The following is an 18,527-nucleotide window of genomic DNA, read 5'->3' as shown; positions in this document are numbered from 1 at the left end:
GATCAGCAGGTGAAAGAGAAGTGACGTTAACAAGTGTAGCACCGTTCCAAAACTATTTCACTGACGGCGTAAACTGGGGAAAGATAAAAGCTGAGGACTCCATGTGTCACTGACGCTGAGCTTTTTATAGAAAATTGTGCAAAAAACACTTCCTGTGGACACAAGCTCTTATCCTCCGCTGATCAAGACAACTCAAAGAAGATCAATTTTTCATCTGCAGTGAAACTCAAACTACCAATCCCAGCTTTGACTAAGAAACTGAAGAATAAGAATGCAGAGACTAGAGACTAGTCCTTAGGAAGAACAACCAGAGAAGCTTTGAAGGTTATTATGCTTTCGTTAACGAGTGTTTAATGAGAATATTATTCTGTACTTAATGAAAAGTGCTTAGCAAGAGCATGAGAGAAAGACTTATCTGGGTCACTTACAGGCTGAAATCCTTTACAGGCAGTAAAAGAAGGGATACATTTTTAAATCTGCACTTACATCTTACATAATGTAAAAAAACACAGAGCCACATTCTCCCTGTACAAATTATTCATCAGCTGAATATTAAAAATTTACAGTTGGATGAATCCTGTAACCCACTTTTTTAGTGTCACCTGAAGGCGTTACATAAGACGACAGCACATGACCTTAAATGTTTCCCATCCTTCTGCTTCCTTTCAGAGCACGAAGGCCAGCGGCCCCTCCTCCAGCCGGGTGGTTGATCCAGGCAGCCTGCCCGTCCCCGCCCAATCGGGCATGAGCCGCCGGGGAAAGACGCGCACACCCAGCGTCCCCGAGATGAGCCGGGAGGCCGGGCTGGAGCTGCTCAGGGAGCGGCCAGAGGAAGCCCTATCCCCAAGTCGCCCTCAGGTCCTGGAGACTCCAGAGTCTCTGAGCGATTCTCTGTACGACAGTCTGTCATCCTGCGGCAGCCAAGGATGAAGCAGCCAAGGGCGGGAGGAGGAGAGGGAGGAGGAGGAGGACGACGACGGGGAGGACGCGTCTCCTGGTCAATGGCTGCGCTGAGATGCTGCTGAGGAAAAGAAGACTGCTCCCCGTCGACATCCGCGAAGAAAAAACTGGTGACGTCTCATCAGCTGTTGTAACTGGAAAGATGGATTGATCTCCTCAGGATTTCCAATAAACGTGAAGCCAAAAGCCACCCAAATCGTATAGGTTGTTCACTTTTTCACGATCAGACTCGACTGTGGACACTTCTCTTTAAATCATGTGTACAGGACAACAAAACGCATGGCCAAGCTAATGAGCAGCACAAAAAGTTGTCACTCCCAGTTGTCGTTCGGTGACCTCTCTTTCGTTTCTCTCATCGTAGATGGAGCTTCGTCCCGTACGTCAGAAAAAATTGGCGAGGGGTTCAACAGATGGCGTACTGTACTGTATCAATACATCCATTCTATTCTTGGCATCATTTCACCGCATAATGTATTAAAAAAATAGAAAAAACCCCACAAAAAACATGGAGCGCCTTTTAAAAAAAATGAATGTTCATGTCTGTGACTCTTAATTGCGAAACTCATGCATCACGATTTTAAATGTATAAACGATTTTATTGATCATGTTGATATTGTTTTGCGGCCAAGGAAGGTTGTCAGAGTATGTTTGTTTTGAAATCATAATACATTTAAAGGTAATATATACCAGCAATAATAACATAGATAAGAGAAATGGCTACACTATTCAATGAATATGTATTTCTATTATTTATTTATTTTAAATGTTCATCATTTGCAGTCATCTTTTTTTTGTAATCTTTCTGTGAAAACTGCAGTTTCCTCGCTTAGTAGGTTATCTTCATATTTTGTGTTGCATCATCTCTATTGCCGTTTGTTCCCTAGCAAAAATAGAGGTCCTATGTACCTACTGCCGTTTTTCAACTTTCTAATTAAAATGTTTTGATTTAGTTTTGTCTGAGTCTTTTTTTTTTTTTTTTAGTAACTATATGAGGTTGTAGTAGCTCACAGACTTGGATCTGCAGTGTTATTTGCACAGTTGTGAAAAAGAGGTTTTATAGAACTCGGTGGAGTCCTGTGAAAAACGAATTACCCCCTTACTGTTTCTATAGAGGGTAACCAGCCAGGTTCTGCTAATCAAATTCACTGATCATCAGTGAGTGTGAGCACTTCTATGAAAGCAGAAGTTCAAGCAGTTTTTCTCATCTGTAGCATTCAGGTTTGTGTTGACATGTTGCCACAATCGTGCCAGAAGTGGACGTCACAGCAAACGCTCTCCAAGTGCCATATTTAGACAAAACTGCAAAAAACTGAAGAGCTGCTTCTCAGACTCTACAGGCCACAATTAACGTGTTCATTTTAAAGTTTATGACAAGACAATTGGAAAAAGACTGAACAAGTGCGGCTTGTTTGCTGCCATGCCTAAAAAGAGCATGGCAGCACGCTTTAGCTTTGAAAAGCTGCATTTGAGTAAACCGCAATACTTTGGAGTGGAGATGTTTGGTGGAGATGCACCGAGTCATACACAGCACAGTAGCACAAGCGGCTCATACTAACTGTTGCACGGTGGTAGGAGGGTGATGATTTTGGCCTGTTTTGCAGACACAGGACAGCACCTCGCGGTCATCGAGTCAGCCGTGCTCTTCTCTGTCTGACAAATAAACCGTGGCCCAAATGCAGTCATACAACAGGACAAAGAACTGTATCAACGACTTGTGATTGACAAATTGTTCACCTTTGAGTTAGTCACATCAACCTCTTATTCAGCGCATCCAGTTTCCAAACACAAAGACTGTAAATGCGAGAACATTCGTTTTAAGGCTTCAAAATCAGACCAATGAAGACGTATTTGACAGCAGGTCGGTGGGCTTTCTGGGCCTCAGATGGTCTTACTAGGAATTCCCACTCTCACTGACATCATACAGAGCCAAAAGTACAAAAAACTGTCTCAGCAGAGTGTTTGCAGCAACCTGAAGCCTGACCCTTTTGCTCACAGGGATTACATTCATGAAGTAACTGCAACACTGACCAAGAACTCAACAATGATACAAAAACAGTACATCTTGCTTGCAGCCATGTGACTGTCACAAGCATGTTTTGACTATGTTTATGTCTCACAGATAAAGCGACGGGTTTCTTCCATGAATCTTTTCTATTGTGTACATCCTCCCATGTTAGTGAGCCATACAGCTAACACTAAAATTCTTCCATGACATGACTCACAACAATGTTTGTAGATTTCTTTCAGTAAGTGGGTAATAATTTTGGACATTTTTGCTGACTTTCAAATGTATTTTTTTAACACTGTGAACCCCAAAAAGAAAACACTATTGATTTAAATTATACTCAAGAAAAGGCAGACATCTCAAAAACTGGGTAAGTCACACCAAAGCAATCTAGATGGATAAACAGCTAAACAGCACTACAAGGCAGAGGAAAAATATGTAAATTACATTCTTTAAATTAAACTGCCCCCTTAGGGTGAGCGATAATCTTACTGAGAATAAAGGGCCTAACATCTCTCTAACATCTTACAGGCTTGAGGACAAATGTTAGAAAGAAAGAAAGTGTACTTTATTGTACTTTATTGAGCCCCGTGGGGAAATTGCTCTCTGCATTTAACCCATTCACTTAGTGAAGCAGTGGGCAGCCATTGGGCGCCCGGGGAGCAGTGTGTAGGGACGGTACCTTGCTCAGGGGTACCTCAGGGTAGCTGTTAAGGGGAATCGAACCCCCGACCTTCCGATCATGGGGCAACCACTCTACCTACTGAGCTATCCCTGCCCCTATAGTTCCCATCAAGGCAATAATTTATTTCTGAATATTTTATGCAAATAAAAAATTAGAATTAGCTTTTTTTATTTGAAAAATTACATATATTTGAATATTTGAAGCATTAATTATAAAAACATTTGCAAATGCATAACACGATAAAAAAATTAATAATCAGTACCACATCATGCAAGATACAAAAGCTACAGTTTTATTATGAGTGACGAAAAGCTGTTTCTTGTGCTATTACTGAGAGATTCAGGGCACCAAAACCTTTCTGCTTCACAGATTGGCTGTAGTGCAGATGGTAGAGCAGGTCACCTACTGATTGGAAGGTTGGTGGTTTGATTCCAGTCTGTGTGCCAAACACCCTTGAACAAAAAACTAACCCCAAGTTCCCCTCTGGTGTGCCCACCAGAGTGTGGATGGTAGATAGAAAGAGGTAGGCTGTTTAAAGTGTTTTTTCTGAGTAGAAAAGTCCTTTTGGGAGGGGGGGATTCAAAGCTTTGGAATAACAATTTTCAAAGCCAAATCTTACATTTTCTAAAAGCTAAACTGCTGTTTTCTATGCTTCAGTGCTTCCCCAGCATTCCCATAAACACACACACTCTGGTGGATGCATCAGGGCTAACTCGAGGTTCAGTATTTTGCCCAAGAATATTTTGACACAGGGATCTGAGTAGACGGCCTGCTCTACCTCCTGAGCCACAGATGCCCCCACATCTATAACACATCAGGTACAGATTACATAGATTAGAGTACAACCACAGAGGCCTGTAATAAAGACACAATCACTTTGTCTCAGTACGTTCAACACATTTATTTGAGCAAATGTATCAAATTATTAGTTTCAGTTTTACATCAACAAAATAAAATTTTCACAGTATACACTTTGAAAAGAAAAAAAAAAGGCAAAAAGAGGAAAAAAAGGAATTATACAGATGCCAAATTTTCAGGTTAACATCATCATCTGGCAAACTATTGTCTAGACAACAGATTTACAAGGGGAGCGGTCTGAATCATTCGCCCGTCAATCCAAGTTGAAGGAACAAAATGAAAGAGAAAAGGACAGATGGCAGCAATTCTTCCTCCTCAATGAGGCCAAAATCCAAAATCCAAACCAGCAAGTGGCTGAGAGTCCCTCTGAATGAGTTCAGTGTAGATCATAACAAGTCTGACAGGCTTCTGGGGTTTTAATCAGTGTTAGCACTCTTCACTCTTACCCAAAACCAAAAAACGTGGGAGCAAAACAAATCAGAGGAAAATTTCTGAAAAGGAGGAGCTGCTGTCAAAAACCATGGGACCATATGTGGCAACATTTCACTTAAGAGATCCAAGGAAAACTATAAATAATGAAATTACATAAAATATTACAATTATCAGTTTCAGAAGCTCACGTGACCCACTATAAAAAGGAGCCTATCATGTTAATTTATGGCACTAAAGAACAAGTAAATATGAAAAAATCCTCATTAGGTGCCGCTCAGCTTCTGGGAGCAATCATAGGGCAACGCTCCCCTCTACAGGCCAAGCGTTATCACTGCAGCGTTAAAGTATTCATTCACAGCCAGGATGGGACGAGCATACCATACCATAAACTTACATTCAACCCTTGTAAGTTTAGAAAAAAAGTATATGATAAATCAAAGAATTTTCAACAATGTAAGACCACATAGGAGTTAAATTTCAAAATGAAGACAAAGTGAAAAGCACCAAGTGCGTTGCAAATTATGCCTTTTCTGATTGTTTTTTTTTCCTGCTACTCAAAGACTCTTTACTTCTTCTCCTTCTTCTTGTCCTGAAAACAAAAACACAAACACAGACAGTTAGTTTGGTCGAGCTGCTGTTGTGAGTGCTGTAGTTATGTATTATGAAACAGAGTGTCTCACTTCAGCCTCAGGATATTGAGCCGCGCTGATCACACGGAAGATCCCGAATATTTTTAGTTACCCGTCTCCGAGTATCGTCATCACTCAGATACAATCAGACGTCCCAGTTTTAAATTACAGTTACAGCTACAAGTATGGCATTTATTTCTTCATTACATGATTTTCTTCATGAGTGCATGCGAGTTTATTAGACAGGTGTCTGGAGTATAAAGTGAAATGAAAACTGTCCAAGGTGTAGTTAACTAAAATTAAAAGTACCAAGTACCTTCTGTCTGAAGTTAAAATTAAGAATACTAAAAAAAAAAAAAAAAGCTTTAAAACAAACTTTTCCTGAAATTAAGACGTTAACACTACGAATGTTTAGATCTCTGTGACCCTGTTTGTGAAAATCCACAATGCTAAGTTTCAGTTTTCACTGTTTTTGTGGACCACTAATAAAATTTCCTGTCATTGTACTGTGGTGCTTTCTCAGATATCTCAAAACCTCAGCAAATGAAACCACAAATATTTGCATAGCTCAAATTCATGAGGGCCAAATAAGAAAATGTGCTCTTTGTGTGACTTTAGTGAACTGGCTTTTAGAACATCAGCATTTTTTTTTAAATAAATATGAAACATATTTTATATTTCTGTTACTGTTAAGCATGAAAAGGCCAAAAAACAATAAGCCTTTTTATACTTCACTGGATTTCAGCTTGAAGTCAGTTTATGTTTAAGTTCTGTAGTAACAGCTCACAAAAATGGTCTTACAAATAAGTTTGTGAAACCAGCTGAGCAGTGATGATTTTAGTCAAGATGGAGACCATTTACATCAGTGAAGACTACACATTTGTTGCTCTAATGACTTTGTACAGCAGCAAGATGGTATATTTGGGACTGAGCCAAAACAACTAAAGTGCTTTTGTAGTTCTTTATAGCTTTAGAGTAATAGACTAGACCGTCAGGGAAACTCCCTTACGTATTTTTAACTGTTAAAATGTACACAAACAACTTTTGTTATTACAACAAGCCATCACTAGACATTCCTGGAAATGTTCAAAGACAGTATTTTGCAGTCATATAATATCAGTACCTTATCGTTCATGGCAAGGATGACCATCAGTTTCCTGAAGATGGTGATGAAATCAAGAAACAAGTCCACACAGTGCCTGAAAAATAAAAACAGATATTCAGAGGTGGTTTTTGAACTGTAAAAACATATTGGGCGTTTTCATACAGTATGCAGCTTTTCTAGGCCCAGACCGATCAATCAATCTTCAGCACTGAGTAGATCGATTGTGGCCTCATAACATGATATGGCGGTTTCTTGGTTGGAAAAGAAATCGCTCTGATGAACTGCAGGAAAACAGTTGGGGGGGACATTATCGCCATTATCAAGCTGAGGAAACTCCATCAATCTTTTGGAAAGTGAATGCAAAGCGAACACAAAGCAGCATTTTCAGCAGCGTGATTACACCCAAAGTCTTTGCAATGAGTCGAACTGGTCTAAATGTGAGCCAGGTGATTTACCAAGATGGATCAATAAAGCCAAAGCTTTGCCTTCCGGCTCAGCTCTTCACATTACACATCTGATCCATCAACAATCCAACAGCCCAGCTTAAAGTCCTGAAGATGGAGTACCTCAAATGACGTTTCTTCAAAACAGCTCCGTCAGCACAGCCAAAAAACAAACTCCACCCTCTCAGAGAGGGCTGTGGTCACAGTTAATCAGCCGCCACAGGCACAACTCTTGTCACTAAATATAACAGACTGTTCAACACACCAGTTACCCAAATAAGAGTTATGCTGTCTTTTATCAGAACTGGTCGTGGCCTCGGGGTCATCGTCAAATATACTGTTGTCTACTAACTGAGAATCTCCCTCTCTGCTACAGAAATCAGTCAGCTGAGATACAGTCAGACCGACTGAAGAACATCATCAAGTAGAACGAGCTGCCAGCTCGTCTGATAATACAATGTGGTGCATCAAATTACTTTTTTTGAGAACTGATGCTCAGTTGTATGGCTCACTGTGGGATGATGCATTTGCACAGCATTTGGTTATAGGGAAATGTAGGCCAGCAGATAAAGGGCTCATGGGAACTTTGCTAGCAGTGAGCACATTTCCTCACCAGACGTAGTCCTTGTCCCCGTTTTCTGCTTTCTCGATGATGAGCTGAGTGTCAAACAGGACAAAGCCGCACATGATGAGCAGCCCCAGGTACATGTGTGCCTGTCAGAGAAGATGACGATGTTAAACGGCACATTTTCACTTACAGCTGATCAAACTTCTAGCAGAGGGTGGATGGCCCTGTTTGGTTCACTTACCTTAAACAGAACCATAGATCCAAAGAACATGTTCATCAGAGACATCAGGAACAGGAGGGAAAGGCCGGACATGAGTGTGCCTGAGGAGACAAAGTGGTTAGCTGGGCATCACTTTTCCTGGATAATGCTACCGCTAATGTCAGGGGTTTATGAATATATAAGAAAATTTTGAAAAATTGTATTTATTATTAATTTATTTATTTGGTTATTTAATATGATTAAGTAACTTAAACATCACACAGTTCCTAAACTTATACGGACCCTTTTACGATTCTGTTGAGCTTCAGATATAATTTAAAAGAAAAAGCAAATTGAACAAAAACAAAAATCAGGCGAGGGGGCGACTGCCTCATCTGGTAGAGTTTTAAGCCCAGATTAGGGTGTTTTGGGTGTAAAGCCTGTCTAAAACCTAGCTTATGCTCACTGTTGTCACTGTTGTACAATCATGTTAGTTTTTACTGCTAACAATACAGATGTACTGGAGCTCAGAGATTTCTGGATTATAGAGGTAAACGCTCCAACAGTTTGAAAAGAATGGAAAGCTGAAACTGGCCCAGGTGAGAAATCTAGAGACAAACACACCTACAAGATTTCTGTAAGTCAGGGGTGTCAAACTCAAATACACAGTGGGCCAAAATTCAAAACTGGAACAAAGTCGCGGGCTAACGCTAATATTTATTGAAAAAAAAAAAATCTTCCTCTAGATATAAGAATGAATCTTTTCTTATGGACTCAAACAAGTTTTGCTGAAAAACTGAATATGGAACAAGCAAAGCTTAATACTAAACAATATATATTAACTGTATAATACCAGTAGGCCAGCTCTAATAGTAATTTGGTATGGCTTCGTGGGCCAAATGTACTTAGGCTGCGGGCCAAATTTGGCCCGCGGGCCAGAGTTTGACACCTATGCTGTAAGTGAACCTGTAAGTTTTATCAGCTCCAGACAGACTTTCTTATTGCACTTTTACTCACTTTGGTTTCAGCTGCACTGACGAGTGAGTGAATTTGTGCTCTTAGGGAAAGTTCACTGCTGCCAAAACTGAACTGAGATTAAAGCCATGTCCACACTAATACGTTTTAGCTTGAAAACACATCTTTTTCTCTCCGTTTTGGCCTCCCGTCCACACTGAGACGGTGTTTTGGGTCAAGGAAAACGGAGCGTTTTGAAAACGCCGTTTTCACGTCACAGTGTTGACAGCAAACCCGGAGCCTTTTCGAAAACGATGACACATTTTAGTCATGTGATGCAGTCATGTGACCAATTAAACTAAGATAGCGGAGGGCATTACACAGCAGTTGTTTTGTTTGCTCTCAATTGTGACAGCCGCATTAAAGATTAATATCAGTTTGCACATGCTCCACATAGCTTTTCTTCAAATTCTTTAATTCTCACTCGCTTTTGCAACTTTGCACCTTTGTGTTACTCGCAGCAACAACACCTCATTGTTAGTCCATTTTAAAAACTCGGTGCTTTTCCTTAACATTTTGCCACGATGTTTCAAAGTGCCGGAAAGTAAATAAACGGCAGACAGAAATAGGGCAGTACTTGCGCAGTACTCTAACGTAAGCATTTTTGGCCGTTTCAATGTGGATGAACAACTCTGTGAAAACAAATTAAAACAATAGTGTGGACGCGGAGCATTTTCAGACGTATACAACGTTTTCAAATTTATCTGGGCTAGTGTAGACATAGCCTAAAACTGTAATAGATTTAGGCTGGGTTGATTGCTTTTATTTCCCTGACTGCTCAGTCCGTCAGTTTTGTCACTTTAACAATTTGGTATATTTTAAAATAATGCAAATGGTGTTCTTAGGGGGGTGGAGGATGGGGGGGGGGAGAGTAAACTGGAGATCTTGTACAAAGGTTTTTCCAGATCAGGGCAGCGAATATCATTTGAGGGGTTTCATTTGTATTTAATTGGCTGATTTAAAAATAAATAAATAGATAAATAAATACAATTTTTAGAGGGTATTTAGCAGTAATGAGAAGAAGGTATGCCAGGAATATATAAGCACCGTTTCTGCCTGAACTCATTCAGTAGCTACCAGGTATAGAGTTTGTGGATTTTATATCATCTAGTATTTGTTTAAACTTTCTAATATCAGATGACTAAATATAAAAAAAATTAAATAAAACCACCTAAAATGATAGTTGTATTTTTTGTGCTTTGGTTTTGCTTTTTTTATTATTTCTCAAGTATATTTGTGAATATTAAAAAACAAAAATCTTTCACTGGGCTGTTTTTAACTCGAATACTTAAACTTGTGAATTAATTTGTGACTAAATGAAACATACAGAGGGGTCTTTTTTTAAATCTGTTTTTGGATCCACAAACTACAGCGTGAACCCTGAGTTTACAATAATTATAATCTGTCTTATGGACAAAAACTGATGTAAACTGTCTTAGTTATGGGTGGCAGATAGCACAATTACCTCCAAGGAACAGGTAGGTCCTGCGTTTGGCGTAGAGGGCGCTGAGAGTGAAGCAGATGAAAATCACAGAGGTTCCCACGAAGGCGGTCACGATGATACTGAGGAGAAGAATACCAGGACAAATAAATAATATGTTCTTTATTGACTCTTTGGTTTGCTTAGAGCTGCATAAAGAGGTTCAGATTTATGTGACTAACTTTCACTCACTGAGCTGTTAGCAGACAAAGTTTAATCTGTCACTTACCTCGGATTGACAGAGATGACAAAGTCCAGTGTGGGTCCAAGGCCAACACCTGGTGAGTAAACACTGTGTTAGGCTTTTGCATAATTACAGACCATTCACCTCTGAGCACACAAACAGTAACACATTGTGAACTTACCTGTGAGCAAGGCAAATCCTTCGAGGATAGCCAGTCTTTTCCTTTCTGTCTCAGGGTTATGGGGGGTCATGGCAAGCCAGAACATCAACCCCAGGGATCCAAGCACAGACAGCACACCACCCTAAAAAACAGGGGTACAGGGTAAACACAGGTACCAGTACTGTGGCCAAGACAATACATTATTTTAAAAAAAGCTACAAGGTGTTAATAAACTACTTATATAAAAATTCAGATTCAAATTACAGACATGTATTTTGACCCATTGTACGAGCATTATCTGAAATGCACCTGCAGAGTTGTGATGCGCAATAAATGCTTCTGTTATGGCCATTTGCTCTATGGTGTCTCTTCATGTGTGCATGATTTTCTTTCATGGTTATTGCCAGTGTCTGTGAAGGTTCTCAGTCATCCAGGTCATCGTAGTCAAAGGAGCTTGCAAAGAAAAGCGTCTGGACTTCTTTATTGCCAGTGGTTTTAAATGTCTGTGCTCCTTCCAATTTGTCACCTACGTCTTTCAGTCTTTACGTCCAAGTCTTGCTACCAAATAACTACAGAGACACTTACCTCTTTTAATTTAGATTTGACTTTTGACTCCCAGTAATAACTTTTAAAATTGGCTGTCCCAATTAACTTAAATAGTGGCTTAAAAGCCCTGCTCAGACTTAATCTAAGATGGCTGATGAATGGTGAGACTCCCCCCCCATTTTCTTCTAAAAGCTGTTGTTGTTATCACATCAAACATGGAATAGAGGTGACTAAGCTTCAAAGTATGTGCTGAGTGGCTTAGTGGTGATAATGCTCACTGTAAATGACCATCGATGACCTTCTATACTTCACAAAGAGGAAAAAAAACCAAAAAACCCCACAACAACAAAAAACAAATACAACCAAGGTTTCTCACAGTATTTAAACCTTAAGGGGAGAAAAAAAATCTGTTAGACAGTAAATACCACCTGTTGTTTACACCATCATCTACAGCAGCACATGATGGTGTAAACAACCATAATCTGCTACCGTGAGAATAAGGTCAGGATCAAGGTTATTATAGTTAAATCAAGCTTTAAGAAGTATTTTAGGTAACTGAACTGGAATAAAAACCTGATAAAAAAAACAAACAGACTATTATGTTCTTACTGACTTAATAAAACAAATATAAAGGAAATTTCTTTAGTCTTAGTATTTGTCACTTTGAGAAGCCTTGTCTACCTATTGAGACTTTTAAAATGTGATCTGTTTGTCCTGTTTTATTCATTCTGAAGCTATAAAATCTTCCCCTTGACAAACACAATCGAAAGTAAAACTTTTCGAACATTAAAAACAAAACCGAAACTGTCAAACTTACTCTGGAAACTACCTGAATTTCAAATGTAATGGAAAAAAAACAAAAAACAAACCAAATCAAAACAAAGAAAGAGCAGAACAAAATCGTATTAGTAGAAAACTACATCTCAAACAAGCCACCTCAGCAGCAGACTTGCTGAAGAAAAGCTGTCAGTATTTGGTGTTATTCTGTCCAGTAAAAACACTACACAACACAAGTGAGTACATCTCTGTGCAATAATCAGTTAAATGACAGACTGGTTGAAACTGCATCAAAACTTGGGAAGTTACTTGTAAAGTTAAATGAATAATCAAAAACAAAGATGCCCATGCTCAACATGTCTGGTATGTTAGTTGTACATATTGTAGTTGTGTACTGTGACTTGGAGGGCATAAAAATATGTGGAACAACCAGTAATGTGGGCTATTCTTGGTCATGCTGTGGACAGAAGACATAATAGCGAAAGAACTTTTTCGCGAAGTGAAACCAAGTGTTTAAACAATGAAAACTGTCCACTGCAGCCACTGTTTGTCTTTTTAAATTGGCCCACTTATTTACTTTATGTCTGATGTCCCCCCCCCCCCCCAAACATCCTCTTTGTGTTGAACTGTGCCTCCTCTTTCCTGCTCAAACCACCCAATCAGCTGGCTTTTTGGGCTCCATAGTATCTGAGCAGGCTGGATTTCCATAACTTTCCCTCAGGTCTGCCAAAAACAATGCAAACACAGGCCTTTTGGTCACATTTACTTTCCTTGTGGAAATTTGTTTTGCAACACGAATTCACAAAATAAGGGAATGGAAATGGGGGGGAAATCACTGCAATCATGTGCTCTTAATAGCAGTGGCTTCAATTCCTCACCTCACCTGGGACCCGGCTACTTTGCATTGTCAGTGGTTATTTTGCCTGTGGCTGCTTGAAGCCGCTTCCTGTGTGAGCGTGGGTACAAGACGTGAAGACGTGCCTGTTATAAATGACAAACATGGCCTGAGTCGTACCTGAGATCTTACTCATTTTCATGAGACTGCCACGCCTATTTTTCTTTTTTACTGACTGATGATTGTTTTGACAGATTTAGGTTTGTGAACCAAGCAGTAATGCAAAAACTAAAATACAGATTTATATACTTCCAAATACTTCTTTTATAGTTCTATAAAAAGAATTACTTACTCAGTTGAGGGAACTGAATTTCCTCTCTGATGGACTATTGAAACATCTTCACTGCATTTAAACCAGTTTGATGCCAGAACATAAATATTTGTAACTTTCTGTTACGCCAACATCAGTACCTATCATGAGCCGCTTGTTTTTGATGAAGGAAAGACTCATCACGCAAAGTCATCCAACACCACTCGATGATCCAGGGTGAAGGGAGAGACACACTACACTGGAAATACAGGCTTCAAAATAGGCTACACCTATGATTACTTCACACAAGTTAGAAAATGTTGATTATTGAAACACAACTCACTGAAAATCATGGGCTCAATCAGCCTTAATGAATAAATATGATTATGAAATAGGTTGTTCCAGAGCTTTCTAGGTTTGGACACATGGGCTGTCTGCATCACAGCTCCACATGTGAAAGAACTTTGAGGAATTGAAACTTGATTGCAAGCTCTTCATAAAAGAGGAAAAGGGGACACATGAAGTTCTGTTAACAACTAGAAATCAGTCAGAACATAGCTGAAGCAGTAATCACAAAGTACAGAATAGGCCACTAGTCGAGCTCGGATGTCTTTCCTACTACCACAATGTCACTGACCGAGTGCTTGCACAATCTGACCCTTGTGCTTCAGGCTTGGCAGGAGGATTATCAGAGGGAGAAAAACACTTTCTATGACAGAGCATGAAAGTGACTGCATAATGTTATTCTCTTCAGATCAGCGGTCCCCAACCCATCTTTTTGTACCGATACTGGTTTTATTTTGCTGTATTTATCCACAACACCTTAAAGGCCGGTCCGTGAAAATGTTGTCGGACATAAACCGGTCCATGGCGCAAAAAAAGGTTGGTGACCGCTGCTTTAGATGACATCCAAGAATTTAAAAAATGCAATGAATATAAAAAGAAGCCTGAGGAGTATTGGAAAAGTCTGGATTTATGGATGGTTACAGGTATGCCTGTTAGGAATACCAAAAATACTGGGTGACAACTTGCCTGCCTGGCTGCAGACAACTAACAGAGGAAGTAGACTGTAGCAGAATGGACACATGTTACCTCACTCAAATCCAGTAGCAAACACCTTTGGGGTGTTTTAAAGAGAAACAGAGGACAAAAAAAAGAGCTTAAAATGTGCCCGAAGAACAGCAGAACATCCCCAGAGAAATTTGTGCAACAAATTTTGAGCTTGTCATCAATAATAATAATAATAATAATAATAATAATAATAATAATCACATGAAATAAATAAATATCAGTAATGAAAGTTTAGCTGGTCTTTGTTGGACTAACTTCCCACCTTAGCTGTGTGACTGTGTTTGATTTAGGGTCACTGTGGAGATCAGCATCCATATAATGAAGTGCTGCAGACCTTTATAAGGCAACATTTATAAAATAAAATATTTAGAAAATAAAAGTGCTGTCAGTACTAGGACTACTTTTTTTCCTTTGTTTTACATAAAGACAGAGTACCCTTCTATTTAGCTGTAACCAAATATATTTTTTATTAATCTGACATGTAAAAGATATTGCATAGTGATATACTGAATATCTGAGATTGATAGTTTCAGATCCTAGATAGGTACAATTTATGTTAATTATATTAGCATAGGAGGATAAAACAAACTTTCCTGTAGGAGACCATCTACAGGTACATGTACAGCTAGGCCAAGCGGCATCTTGTTATGCTTACCTGAAAGAGGCGTGTGACGACATGGACATAGGAGCCGGCAGCGGCCACAAACATACAAACTGCCAAGCTTGAGTACACATTCTTCAAGTGCACCTGGGTGGAATGAGATCTGCAGGAAGAGGGATAATACATGAACGAGGCATGAGTGATGAAAGGGCAAGTTAAAAAGCAGACCATGACGACCGTTTCATTACCACATAAATTGTTTACGTACATTTGGGAGAACTTGAAGAGGGCATCAATGTTGATGCTGCGGTCAAACACGTTCATGGTGAAATCAGGGACTGAGATCTGATGAGACTTCTGATGAAACGCTGTCTTCTCTTAACAGATATGAACGTAAATTAAACTTCTGCTCCACTTAAAACAGTAAGAGTAAAAACTCCTCTATCATGATGACTGTAAGCCTGGAGCAGGTAGTACAAGTGCAACCATTTGTTAATGATTAGTGGAAAGAAACTGGGTATATCTTTGCAGTTTTCTCTGAATGTTTAAATAGTAACGGTGATTACTGATGCCACTAACACTTGCAGCCAAAATATTCACCAAGTGTGCCAAACCCTTCTCCTCTTTACACTCAGTTTCTAATTTTATAACACAACTTACTTCTTCACACTCAGACACAGCACCCCAGTACTTTTCTCGCTGCCTACAACAAGGCAACACAGCATGCAATGTGTTATTCCGAAACCTGTAAGGATTGGGAGATTTAGCTCAATTGTGTAGGTGCACTTTTGTTTTTGAGGAGATTAAGAATGCATGTACTAAGATCAGTTTTAAAGGTATTTTTATGCGCAGAATACCACACTTTGTTCTTCTTTTAATTAAAAACTTGAATGTAATCTTCTTGGGCCTTCATACACAAAACTACTACTACACCGTAAAAGCACAAGAATGCCAACAATTGTGCACTCTTGTTTAAATGACTACATAATTTTAATATTTCTAAATAATGTGACTCACATGGGTATTTATCCATTATTATTTCAGTTGTGATACTGTGTTACATTTTTTATTCATAATTATGATCAGTTTATTGGATAAAGTACATTTTGGTCTCAGATTTTAATGCATTTTATCCATCCTTTCCTTATGTCATGCATTTCCCAAGTTTCACTTGATGTACTCTTACTGCATTTACAGGCTACTGTAAATGTTATTTTGCAGTAACCTACATGAATGGTGCAATCAGTCTAACTGTAACTGTGGTGTATGGGGCACAGATATGCTAAAAAAGCTGAGATAGCTAAACTGCAGCACATCAGTTTCATGCTCTGTGTAGGAACTGTGTTAAAGTGCATCACACCTATCAAGTAAAATTACATTTAAAAATGTTAAATCTGTCAAACTGTGCAGTGTATAGGACACATGACAAAAACCTGATCAGTCTCAAAACAAAGTGAGAGATATGTGTTGTGTACAATTTCTCTTACTTTTCTTAAAAAAAAAATACTTCAGATATCCATATTTATATTTTCTTCTAGTAGTTTTAGTAGTTATAAGTTTAATTTGCTAAACTAAGGTTTTGTGAAGATCCTTTAAAATTAAAAAGCACCTCAGAATATTGCTTTATGTTTACATTCTCATACCCTTAAGTTCGTGTGTTTTCTCTCTCTTTAGCAATGCACAATCAGTATAAGATAGCACAGCACAACATTCTTAAATTAAGCTTACCCTAACTTTTTGAACCAACAAATTAGCATTTTTAAATATTGCCAACTTATTGAGTTTAAAACTTAATATCTGGTTGCTTGCATGTAATGCACTGGTGCAAAAGCATAATTATTTCAGTTTCACAAAAGTAATTTGCTTTTTGAAAAGAGCTGTGTATCGTGAAGCTGTTGTCGGTGTCTAAAGTTGTAGAGAAACAACTCAAAGTTTTAATGAAAGTGACTGAGCAACTCAGAGTGAGGTATGTACCTTTACATTGCAGCAATTTCAACAGCTATACAAGCGTCTCACACTAAAATTTCATACATAGGGCGATTTCGTTATCACTATAACATGAATAGTAACATTAGAACAATGACAAGGGCCTTTCTACGAACCCCATACTCTTTATTTTCCAGCAAATCTAAACCTTTAATTTAGCAACTGGGAGTCTAAGCTATGAAAATAATGTGATTCTTACTTTCATTATTAAGGAAATTCACACAGAAGATTAGAAGTGCGTAGTCTACTTTGATGAAGTTACACAACAGGTTAGCTTTAAATGTCAAGCTTTATGCCATAACTAGCACACAAACATGCTAACAACCTGTTTAGTAGTCGCCATGCCTCCGATTCGGGAAGCATGGTGACTGCTTGAACTACTTATTCTTACAGAAATACGAGAATAAGCCATTCGACACGATAGCTGAGCACCAGACAGCCAAAAAGCAGACGCCTGGGAATGTATTAATAGCTAACGCTGCTAGCCAGTACCCATCAAATAACAAGAAGCCTGGCGAGCTAACGACACAGTTCGACGTCTCCCTTCTTTCTTCGGTTATTTTCAGCCCCAGTTAACACGACAAAACGATAAGCACAAAACGGTTGCATTTGTACCTGCATATTACTTACCTCTCTGTTACGAGCTGTTTCCTTTTCTCTGCTTTACAGTTAAGTTTTTTTCTAAAACAAAACCGTACGTGTCAGCCTGCTGATGTCACCATGGAAACGCCCAGAAGATTGTAGTCCAGTCACGCGCAGCGAGGTCGAAAGTACGACATATCACCGGCTATCTAATGCGATTTAATGAGCCAACTAGCTGTTTGTAATTATGAATTCTTTTTTTCAAAAACATTAAACGTTACAAGTTATTTTCTCTTCACTTTCGAATAACATTTATATTATGCTGCACTGCCTGGTTTGTCATCGAAGAATGTCACCGGTGCACCTAAAATGGCCGACACAAAATGTAACTGATATCATCAGCAAAGCGTCTTTAGTGCTGTAAAAACAACGTTTGTTTGATCACAAAATAAACGCTGTAAAGAAACCACTTAACCGTCTCAACGGTTTCTAATCAAACCGAAATAAGGAGGATATAAGAGTGTAAATATAAGTTCGATGATATGACCGAGATATCAGTCATGACGAATGGTGCAACTGCATGCAACATGTGAAATATTTTCACTTATGTTTTAGTCATTATACCAAAAGTAGCCTATGCAATAATAGTTTATAATGACAAAAATATAGCACTTTGTATTGTATAAGTTACTTAGTTGTTAAGCTCTGCAAAAGAAAAGAAAAATGTGCAAAAAATGTGTTTCTTTATGGTTACATCTTAAATATTTATTAAATTTAATACTTGAAGTAGCTTCCACTAAACATTAATTTTGGTCAATGAAATGTTTCGACGTGTAAATTAGTTCCCAATTAAGCTTTAAATTCTTTCTTTCGCTTTATCCATTTAAGAAAAATCCTAAATTAAATAGTCCACAAAAGCCTGTATCATCTTTATTATGTTATTTCTTTTTAAGTACGAATTGTACGATGGTAGTTTTTTAGAACTCTAAACGAGTAAACAAATTATTCTCTGCTCTGAAATGAAGTTAAAAAAAAGACAAAAAGTAATTTGGTTCCCAAATGTTTCCCTAAAAACAGCACCTTAGTAAAGTTGGTCA

At 38.7% G+C, this 18,527-nt stretch overlaps 2 protein-coding genes across 5 annotated transcripts in view; one reads left to right on the top strand and one right to left on the bottom strand.

Annotated features, from left to right (window-relative positions):
• nckap5l (NCK-associated protein 5-like) overlaps window positions 1–1,909 on the top strand; it is a 59,265-nt gene extending 57,356 nt beyond the window's left edge. For all 4 annotated transcript variants that reach the window (XM_026155277.1, XM_026155276.1, XM_026155278.1 and 1 more), the window contains one exon: window positions 670–1,909. In XM_026155277.1, the coding sequence (XP_026011062.1) occupies window positions 670–930 (261 nt within the window). In that variant the 3' untranslated portion in view covers window positions 931–1,909. The remainder of the gene's footprint in view (window positions 1–669) is intronic.
• A 2,627-nt stretch (window positions 1,910–4,536) lies between these two features.
• Window positions 4,537–17,838, bottom strand: tmbim6 (transmembrane BAX inhibitor motif containing 6). The gene is made up of 10 exons (XM_026153943.1): window positions 17,479–17,838; window positions 15,131–15,239; window positions 14,917–15,025; window positions 10,744–10,864; window positions 10,608–10,656; window positions 10,364–10,461; window positions 7,927–8,006; window positions 7,731–7,831; window positions 6,693–6,768; window positions 4,537–5,529 (listed from the first exon to the last, which is right to left on the bottom strand). Exons 2-10 carry the CDS (start codon window positions 15,184–15,186, stop codon window positions 5,506–5,508), a joined length of 714 nt encoding a protein of 237 aa, XP_026009728.1. The 5' UTR covers window positions 15,187–15,239; window positions 17,479–17,838; the 3' UTR covers window positions 4,537–5,505.
• Between the last annotated feature and the right edge of the window lie 689 nt (window positions 17,839–18,527).

This window comes from Astatotilapia calliptera, chromosome 20 (assembly GCF_900246225.1).
Source record: "Astatotilapia calliptera chromosome 20, fAstCal1.2, whole genome shotgun sequence".
Taxonomy (NCBI): domain Eukaryota; kingdom Metazoa; phylum Chordata; class Actinopteri; order Cichliformes; family Cichlidae; genus Astatotilapia; species Astatotilapia calliptera.
The sequence above is the reverse complement of the archived record's forward strand: the minus strand, read 5'-3'. Positions and strand labels throughout refer to the sequence as shown.

Excerpts from the sequence above, each read along its gene's own strand:
- tmbim6 (XM_026153943.1), bottom strand. The coding sequence starts at position 15,186 with ATGAACGTGTTTGACCGCAGCATCAACATTGATGCCCTCTTCAAGTTC. Across the intron at positions 8,007-10,363 it reads GACCTACCTGTTCCTTGGAG|GCACACTCATGTCCGGCCTT; the intron begins GTAATTGTGCTA and ends TTGTCTCCTCAG. Across the intron at positions 7,832-7,926 it reads GATCTATGGTTCTGTTTAAG|GCACACATGTACCTGGGGCT; the intron begins GTAAGTGAACCA and ends CTTCTCTGACAG.